Source organism: Penaeus vannamei, chromosome 18 (genome assembly GCF_042767895.1).
Source record: "Penaeus vannamei isolate JL-2024 chromosome 18, ASM4276789v1, whole genome shotgun sequence".
Taxonomy (NCBI): domain Eukaryota; kingdom Metazoa; phylum Arthropoda; class Malacostraca; order Decapoda; family Penaeidae; genus Penaeus; species Penaeus vannamei.
Window position 1 is genome coordinate 15,589,511 of NC_091566.1, and position 10,000 is coordinate 15,599,510.

General features: G+C 54.2%; 1 protein-coding gene across 1 annotated transcript in view; it reads left to right on the top strand.

The window, feature by feature from the left end:
• The window catches only part of LOC138864793 (uncharacterized), an 8,102-nt gene extending 561 nt beyond the window's left edge, over positions 1-7,541 (top strand). The window contains exons 2-6 of the mRNA XM_070133388.1: positions 729-896; positions 1,081-1,248; positions 2,552-2,879; positions 3,831-4,176; positions 7,345-7,541. Of these exons, the coding sequence (XP_069989489.1) occupies positions 729-896; positions 1,081-1,248; positions 2,552-2,879; positions 3,831-4,176; positions 7,345-7,541 (1,207 nt within the window). The remainder of the gene's footprint in view (positions 1-728; positions 897-1,080; positions 1,249-2,551; positions 2,880-3,830; positions 4,177-7,344) is intronic.
• The last annotated feature ends 2,459 nt before the right edge of the window (positions 7,542-10,000 follow it).

Below are 10,000 nucleotides of genomic sequence, written 5' to 3' on the forward strand. Positions count from 1 at the left end.
GTGTGGAGGCGGGCCGTGGCACAGGGAGTGGGGTGTGGAGGCGGGTCGTGGCACAGGGAGTGGGGTGTGGAGGCGGGCCGTGGCACAGGGAGTGGGGTGTGGAGGCGGGTCGTAGCACAGGGAGTGGGGTGTGGAGGCGGGCCGTGGCACAGGGAGTGGGGTGTGGAGGCGGGTCGTGGCACAGGGAGTGGGGTGTGGAGGCGGGCCGTGGCACAGGGAGTGGGGTGTGGAGGCGGGACGTGGCACAGGAAGTGGGATGTGGAGGCGGGCCGTGGCACAGGGAGTGGGGTGTGGAGGCGGGTCGTGTCACAGGGAGTGGGGTGTGGAGGCGGGTCGTGGCACAGAGAGTGGGGTGAGGAGGCGGGTCGTGGCACAGGGAGTGGGGTGTGGAGGCGGGCCGTGGCACAGGGAGTGGGGTGTGGAGGCGGGTCGTGGCACAGGGAGTGGGGTGTGGAGGCGGGCCGTGGCACAGGGAGTGGGGTGTGGAGGCGGGTCGTGGCACAGGGAGTGGGGTGTGGAGGCGGGCCGTGGCACAGGGAGTGGGGTGTGGAGGCGGGCCGTGGCACAGGGAGTGGGGTGTGGAGGCGGGCCGTGGCACAGGGAGTGGGGTGTGGAGGCGGGCCGTGGCACAGGGAGTGGGTTGTGGAGGCGGGCCGTGGCACAGGGAGTGGGGTGTGGAGGCGGGCCGTGGCACAGGGAGTGGGGTGTGGAGGCGGGCTGTGGCACAGGGAGTGGGGTGTGGAGGCGGGCCGTGGCACAGGGAGTGGGGTGTGGAAGCGGGCCGTGGCACAGGGAGTGGGATGTGGAGGCGGGACGTGGCACAGGAAGTGGGATGTGGAGGCGGGCCGTGGCACAGGGAGTGGGGTGTGGAGGCGGGCCGTGGCACAGGGAGTGGGGTGTGGAGGCGGGTCGTGGCACAGAGAGTGGGGTGTGGAGGCGGGTCGTGGCACAGGGAGTGGGGTGTGGAGGCGGGCCGTGGCACAGGGAGTGGGGTGTGGAGGCGGGTCGTAGCACAGGGAGTGGGGTGTGGAGGCGGGCCGTGGCACAGGGAGTGGGGTGTGGAGGCGGGTCGTGGCACAGGGAGTGGGGTGTGGAGGCGGGCCGTGGCACAGGGAGTGGGGTGTGGAGGCGGGACGTGGCACAGGAAGTGGGATGTGGAGGCGGGACGTGGCACAGGAAGTGGGATGTGGAGGCGGGCCGTGGCACAGGGAGTGGGGTGTGGAGGCGGGTCGTGGCACAGGGGGTGGGGTGTGGAGGCGGGTCGTGGCACAGAGAGTGGGGTGTGGAGGTGGGTCGTGGCACAGGGAGTGGGGTGTGGAGGCGGGCCGTGGCACAGGGAGTGGGGTGTGGAGGCGGGTCATGGCACAGGGAGTGGGGTGTGGAGGCGGGCCGTGGCACAGGGAGTGGGGTGTGGAGGCGGGTCGTGGCACAGGGAGTGGGGTGTGGAGGCGGGCCGTGGCACAGGGAGTGGGGTGTGGAGGCGGGCCGTGGCACAGGGAGTGGGGTGTGGAGGCGGGCCGTGGCACAGGGAGTGGGGTGTGGAGGCGGGCCGTGGCACAGGGAGTGGGGTGTGGAGGCGGGCCGTGGCACAGGGAGTGGGGTGTGGAGGCGGGCCGTGGCACAGGGAGTGGGGTGTGGAGGCGGGCCGTGGCACAGGGAGTGGGGTGTGGAGGCGGGCCGTGGCACAGGGAGTGGGATGTGGAGGCGGGTCGTGGCACAGGGAGTGGGGTGTGGAGGCGGGACGTGGCACAGGGAGTGGGGTGTGGAGGCGGGCCGTGGCACAGGGAGTGGGGTGTGGAGGCGGCCGTGGCACAGGGAGTGGGGTGTGGAGGCGGGTCGTGGCACAGGGAGTGGGATGTAGAGGCGGGCCGTGGCACAGGGAGTGGGGTGTGGAGGCGGGTCGTGGCACAGGGAGTGGGGTGTGGAGGCGGGCCGTGGCACAGGGAGTGGGGTGTGGAGGCGGGTCGTGGCACAGGGAGTGGGGTGTGGAGGCGGGTCGTGGCACAGGGAGTGGGGTGTGGAGGCGGGTCGTGGCACAGGGAGTGGGGTGTGGAGGCGGGCCGTGGCACAGGGAGTGGGGTGTGGAGGCGGGTCGTGGCACAGGGAGTGGGGTGTGGAGGCAGGCCGTGGCACAGGGAGTGGGGTGTGGAGGCGGGTCGTGGCACAGGGAGTGGGGTGTGGAGGCGGGTCGTGGCACAGGGAGTGGGGTGTGGAGGCGGGTCGTGGCACAGGGAGTGGGGTGTGGAGGCGGGTCGTGGCACAGGGAGTGGGGTGTGGAGGCGGGCCGTGGCACAGGGAGTGGGGTGTGGAGGCGGGTCGTGGCACAGGGAGTGGGGTGTGGAGGCGGGCCGTGGCACAGGGAGTGGGGTGTGGAGGCGGGTCGTGGCACAGGGAGTGGGGTGTGGAGGCGGGACGTGGCACAGGGAGTGGGGTGTGGAGGCGGGTCGTAGCACAGGGAGTGGGGTGTGGAGGCGGGCCGTGGCACAGGGAGTGGGGTGTGGAGGCGGGTCGTGGCACAGGGAGTGGGGTGTGGAGGCGGGCCGTGGCACAGGGAGTGGGGTGTGGAGGCGGGTCGTGGCACAGGGAGTGGGATATGGAGGCGGGTCGTGGCACAGGGAATGGGATGTGGAGGCGGGCCGTGGCACAGGGAGTGGGGTGTGGAGGCGGGTCGTGGCATAGGGAGTGGGGTGTGGAGGCGGGTCGTGGCACAGGGAGTGGGATGTGGAGGCGGGTCGTGGCACAGGGAGTGGGATGTGGAGGCAGGCCGTGGCACAGGGAGTGGGGTGTGGAGGCGGGCTGTGGAACAGGGAGTAGGGTGTGGAGGCAGGTCGTGGCACAGGGAGTGGGGTGTGGAGGCGGGCCGTGGCACAGGGAGTGGGGTGTGGAGGCGGGTCGTGGCACAGGGAGTGGGGTGTGGAGGCGGGTCGTGGCACAGGGAGTGGGGTGTGGAGGCGGGCCGTGGCACAGGGAGTGGGGTGTGGAGGCGGGTCGTGGCACAGGGAGTGGGGTGTGGAGGCGGGACGTGGCACAGGGAGTGGGGTGTGGAGGCGGGCCGTGGCACAGGGAGTGGGGTGTGGAGGCGGCCGTGGCACAGGGAGTGGGGTGTGGAGGCGGGTCGTGGCACAGGGAGTGGGATGTAGAGGCGGGCCGTGGCACAGGGAGTGGGGTGTGGAGGCGGGTCGTGGCACAGGGAGTGGGGTGTGGAGGCAGGCCGTGGCACAGGGAGTGGGGTGTGGAGGCGGGTCGTGGCACAGGGAGTGGGGTGTGGAGGCGGGTCGTGGCATAGGGAGTGGGGTGTGGAGGCGGGTCGTGGCACAGGGAGTGGGGTGTGGAGGCGGGCCGTGGCACAGGGAGTGGGGTGTGGAGGGGGGTCGTGGCACAGGGAGTGGGGTGTGGAGGCAGGCCGTGGCACAGGGAGTGGGGTGTGGAGGCGGGTCGTGGCATAGGGAGTGGGGTGTGGAGGCGGGTCGTGGCACAGTGAGTGGGGTGTGGAGGCGGGTCGTGGCACAGGGAGTGGGGTGTGGAGGCGGGTCGTGGCACAGGGAGTGGGGTGTGGAGGCAGGCCGTGGCACAGGGAGTGGGGTGTGGAGGCGGGTCGTGGCATAGGGAGTGGGGTGTGGAGGCAGGCCGTGGCACATGGAGTGGGGTGTGGAGGCGGGTCGTGGCACAGGGAGTGGGGTGTAGAGGCGGGCCGTGGCACAGGGAGTGGGGTGTGGAGGCGGGTCGTGGCACAGGGAGTGGGGTGTGGAGGCAGGCCGTGGCACAGGGAGTGGGGTGTGGAGGCGGGTCGTGGCACAGGGAGTGGGGTGTGGAGGCGGGTCGTGGCATAGGGAGTGGGGTGTGGAGGCGGGTCGTGGCACAGGGAGTGGGATATGGAGGCGGGTCGTGGCACAGGGAATGGGATGTGGAGGCGGGCCGTGGCACAGGGAGTGGGGTGTGGAGGCGGGTCGTGGCATAGGGAGTGGGGTGTGGAGGCGGGTCGTGGCACAGGGAGTGGGATGTGGAGGCGGGTCGTGGCACAGGGAGTGGGATGTGGAGGCAGGCCGTGGCACAGGGAGTGGGGTGTGGAGGCGGGCTGTGGAACAGGGAGTAGGGTGTGGAGGCAGGTCGTGGCACAGGGAGTGGGGTGTGGAGGCGGGCCGTGGCACAGGGAGTGGGATGTGGAGGCGGGCCGTGGCACAGGGAGTGGGGTGTGGAGGCGGGTCGTGGCACAGGGAGTGGGGTGTGGAGGCGGGTCGTGGCACAGGGAGTGGGGTGTGGAGGCGGGCCGTGGCACAGGGAGTGGGGTGTGGAGGCGGGTCGTGGCACAGGGAGTGGGGTGTGGAGGCAAGCCGTGGCACAGGGAGTGGGGTGTGGAGGTGGGTCGTGGCACAGGGAGTGGGGTGTGGAGGCGGGTCGTGGCATAGGGAGTGGGGTGTGGAGGCGGGTCGTGGCACAGGGAGTGGGATGTGGAGGCGGGTCGTGGCACAGGGAGTGGGATGTGGAGGCGGGCCGTGGCACAGGGAGTGGGGTGTGGAGGCGGGTCGTGGCACAGGGAGTGGGGTGTGGAGGCGGGCCGTGGCACAGGGAGTGGGGTGTGGAGGCGGGCCATGGCACAGGGAATGGGGTCAAGAGGCGACCTGTAGAATCCCTCTCTGAATACCATGTTTCTTTCCTTGCGTGTGAATTGCACATAATCATTACCATTCCCTGCTTGGCCACAATTTCTTCATGGCGAGGTATCGGGATAACCTTTCTTTTATCGTGGAAGTATTACCGTTTGTAACAAAGTCATCTTATTCTCTTTGATTTCTCAATCTTCCTCAATCACATTTCAGATTTTTCATTATGATTATGATAATCATTATGCTTATCCTTATCATCATCATTATCATATTCTTGTAGTAGTAGTTTGATCATTGTTGTTCTCATAATTTTTATCATTATTATTATCGCTGTTGTTATCGTTGTTGTTATTATTATTATGGTGATTATTATTGTCATTAACATTAGTACTACAGTCATTATCATAATTGTTTTTACCGTCATCATTATCATTATTTTATTACCATTATTATTACCACTATTATTTTATAATTATACACACCATCTTTAACATTAACGAAACTTACTCTCGGCGTATTCAGAACATTCTTCCATTCTCCTCAGCATCAACCCACAAGCTTTCCTTAAACCAAACAAAACCCACCATTACCTGCAAATCCCACAGGAATATATAAATAGCCCACAAAAGAAGAGGAAAATGAGCTAGTCTCCCGTTAAACGTCGAGTGGTTTCAACCTGCGTCAAAGAATAGGTAAATACTTGACTTAGATGGCTCTTGAGATCGGTGTTGTGAAACTTGTTTGAACAAAGGACAGTAACCCAGATTCCCGTGTTTTTGAGGGTCGTTGGCCCACAGTTCTTCATGCTAGTTATAAGGATTCATTATATGGATTTATAAATATATATGAGTGTGTAATTTAATTCATTATAAAAAAGAAAGATATCTAATTACGTTGCAAAAGCGTTGCAAGCTGCTTACCTTCATTGTTAAACGATTGAAAGGCCAGACCCAAGGCTGCGAGATGGGGTCATGTATAAGATATAACGGCGTGTAAATGAAAATTAAAGAGACGACAGTTACAGACAAACAAACAGACAGACAAAGACAGACACGCATAAAGATAAATACTTAGACATTGATGAATAGACAGACGGATAGATGGAGAGGTAGATAATTTTAATCATTATGGAAAAAATTATGATAACAAAGAGAGACAGACAGATAGATATAGATAGATGAACAGACCGTTAGATAGATAGACCGATAGATAGACAGGTATAGATATGGATGGAGAAATAGAAATGTAGATAGATAAAAAATGAATGCATAGACACATACATAAATGAATGAATAAGTAAATAAGCATATGGGTAAACGATAGATAGATAAATCGACATATTGGTAGGCAAACGAATAGGAAAATATGCAGGTATAAAGATGGAGAAATCAACAGATGAGCATATAAAGAGATAAACAGGTAAATATGCAATTAGAGACAGATAGTTGATGAGCCGCATAAATCAATAAATGAATATATTAAAGAGACAGACAGGTAGATAAATTGACACATTTAGAGAGAAACCCAAAATTCATTCCTTACATCAAAGCTTCGAACGGAATCTCTTCAGAGTTAGATACAGGATTTTTTGTGAACACGGGACGTTTTGACGCAAATTGAACCAGTTGAATGAACGAAAAAAGAGAGAAAACGATAAAACGAGAGAAAATGACTACATCATGTATCTTCACCTCTTGCCACTTATTTTGAGTATATTGGAAGAGAAAAATAGAGGGATCAGTCAGGAAATTTTCTGTTGGGCTGGATTAGGTCATGGGGTTGTGTGTGTGTGTGTGTGTGTGTGTGTGCGTGTGTGTATGTGTGTGTGTGTGTGTGTGTGTGTGTGTGTGTGTGTGTATGTGTGTGTGTGTGTGTGCGTGTGTATGTGTGTGTGTGTGCGTGTATGTGTGTGTGCGTGTGTGTGTGTGTGTGTGTGTGTGTGTGTGTGTGTGTGTGTGTGTGTGTGTGTGTGTGTGTGTGTGTGTGTGTGTGTGTGTGTGTGTGTGTGTGTGTGTGTGTGTGTGTGTGTGTGTGTGTGTGTGTGTGTGTGTGTGTGTGTGTGTGTGTGTGTGTGTGTGTGTGTGTGTGTGCGTGTGTGTGTGTGTTCCCGAGTCCTTTACCTAATTCCTTGTTCATCAGCTCTTCACTTGGCCGTTTTGTGGCGAGTTGAGGTCAGGGTTCGAGACAGCCAATACACACACGGACAGAATAGGACAGGCACGTACACATGGTAGGAAAATAAACAGATAAAGAAGAAGAAGAAGAAAAGAAAAAAGAAGAGTGATCGGAGATAAACGTGTAATTACAAGAAAACTCATTTTGTTTACACGTTATTCACTGTAAACTTTTCAACATGGATCGTTGATACTGCCAATGCCCTTAAATGCACACTTAGTCCGATATGATAACGGGTATGTGGCTTTGCAATGTTACTCCAAATAAGAAGCAAAATCCCAGTGAAAATGTATTTTGTTTTTGTTTATGGAGCACGCATATGTATATATCCACATATACATATGTATAACACAAACACATACAGAGACATATATGTTCTCTCTCTCTCTTCCTCACACAGACTTATGCAGTCAAAGGCATCTTGTTTATGAGAAGTCCTTCATCTCCATACATGCTCTCTCTCTCTCTTCTCCCCATACAAACACACACTGTCAGAGGCACCCTGTATAATAGAAGTCTCCATCTAAAAACATATTCCCTCTTCCGTACACATGCACAATACAAGCACACCTAGTCAGAGGCGCCCGGTGCTTGCGTTGGGGCCAACAGGAGAGGCCCGGAATGGGAGGCTTGAGGGCCCCCGGGAGACGCAGGAAGGACCAGGTCGAAGGTCACGGGCTAGAAGGGCGTGGTCTGTCAGACTGGTCACCCGTGATTGGTCTAGCCCACAGCGGGCGGGGTATGATTGGTCCATCTTACTAGTTGGAGGGCGTGGTCTGAAAAGGGACTTCACACGTCTCAAAGATACACACACACGCATAGCCCCCCCCCCCCCCCACACACACACACGCACACACACAGGTAGGGAAGTGTTCTATCTGTCGATTCATACTGCAGTGTGATTGCATGGTAACCAGAACACACGGTCGCATCGAATAAATTGCAGTTATTTCCTTGCTTTACCGACTTCAAAATTCGAAGTATTTAGAAACTGACCCAAATGAAGATACAATTTTTTGAAGTCCTTTTGTTTTCTGCTCACACGCAACGAAGAATTAGTGGTTAGAAGCAAATTAAATGCTGCGATCGTTGGATATCTAGCTGTAAGTAGTGAACTGGAATATCTTCATTAAGGGAAGTAGAGTAGAAAAGCCCTGATAGGTAGATAACAAAACCGACAAAGAAATATATCGTATGGAAATAAGGAGAAAATGCACAGACAGTGAAAAATGAAATTCCACAAGAAGAAAGACACAAGGAAATCATGTCCTCGCATTTTCACTTTAATGATAGACTTTATACGCAATAGACTATTCGGCGTCCACTTTTTCGCCTTGCAATATCGAAATCAAAGAGTTACTTGATGGAAGAGCTGAAGATCGTCGGCGCGGTATTATGGGATAAAGCTAGGAAGTAAGAGAAGGAGGAGGAGGAGAAAGAGAAAGAGAGAAAAGGAGGAGAAGGAGAAAGAGAAATGAGGAAAAGAAGAAGAAGGAGAAGAAAAAGAAAGTGAGAGAAGAAGAAGGAGGAGGAGGAGGAAGAGAAAGGGAGAAAACAAGAAGGAGAAGAAAGAGAAAGAGAAGAAGAAGTAGGAGGGAAAGAAAGTGAAAGCGAAAGAGAGAGAAGTAAAAGGAGGAAGGGAAGAAAAAGAAAGTGAGAGAAGAAGTAGGAGGAGGACAAAAAAGTAAAAGCAGAAGGAAGAGAAGAAAAGGAGGAGCAGAAGAAAGAGAAAGGGAGAGAAGAAGGAGGAGGAGGAGAAAGGGAAAATAAAAGAAGAAGAAGGAGGAGGAAAAGAAAGAGCAAGGGAGAGAATAGTAATAATGATAATAATAATAAGAAGAATAAAGAGAAAAGAAATGAGGAAGAAGCAGGGGGAGGTAAAAAAGAGAAAGGAAGTGAGGAAAAAGAAGAACGAGGAAGAGAATAAGAAGAAAGAGAAAGGGAGATGAAAAGAGGATGAGAAGAAAGCGAAGGAAAGAGAAGAATATGGAAGGAAGTGACGAAGAATGAAGAGAAAGGGGGAATAGAAAATGGAAAGAGAAGGGAAGAGTAGAATATGGAAGGAATTGACCTAGAAAGAAAGGAAAGGGAAATAGAAGAGTAGAAATAGAATAAAGAAAGGAAATGGAAAGCAGAAGGGAGAGAGAGTAAGAGAGGATAAGAATGAGAAGTGAGAGGAAGAGCGAGAAGTAGAAGCAGGATGATGTTGAGAAGAAAGAGAGAGGAAGACAAGAAGAAGGAGAGGATGAGAAGAGAGAGAAAGGAAACAAAGAAGAAGGAGGAGGAGAAAGAGAAAGGGAAGGAAGAAGAAGAAGGAACAGGAAGAGAAGAAAGAGAAATGAAGAGTAGAAAGAGGAGGAGGACGAGGAGAAGAAAGGGAAAAGAAATAAAAATAAACAAAAAGAAACCTAGGATAATGAAATAAAGACTGGGCTAAAAGGAGGAGGAAGGAGAAAGCGAAAGAGAAGGAAAATACATACAAAAAAAGATAAAGGAAATGGAAGACAATAGAAAAATAAAAAGAAAGTACAAACGAATAAAAAGAAGAATAAAATAGACAAACCCATAAAAAGGCAGAAAGAAAAAAGGAAAAAAATAAAGGGGAAAATAACAACCGCAAAAGAAAAAGATGACCGAGGAGGAGGAGGAGAAAGGGAAAAGAAATAAAAATAAACAAAAAGAAACCAAGGATAATGAAATAAAGTCTGGGATAAAAGGAGGAGGAAGGAGAAAGCGAAAGAGAAGGAAAATACATACAAAAAAAGATAAAGGAAATGGAAGACAATAGAAAAATAAAAAGAAAGGACAAATGAATAAAAAGAAGAATGAAATAGACAAACCCATAAAAAGGCAGAAAGAAAAAAGGAAAAAATAAAGGGGAAAATAACAACCGCAAAAGAAAAAGATGACCGAGGATTCTATAAACTCTTCACAAAGCGACGCGTTAGTAAAGGCGGAGAGACACTTCTTTCTTAGGAATATTTCTTCAAGATGGCGGACTCGTCATCCGGGTTTTAGAAAGTGGGAGAAAGAGAAAGAGAGAGAGAGAGTGAGAGACAGAGAAGAGGGGGTAGGGGGGAGAGATAGAGAGAGAGGGGTGGGAAGGAGTAGGGGAAAGAGCGAGAGCGAGAGCGAGAGAGAGAGAGAGAGAGAGAGAGAGAGAGAGAGAGAGAGAGAGAGAGAGAGAGAGAGAGAGAGAGAGAGAGAGAGAGAGAGAGAGA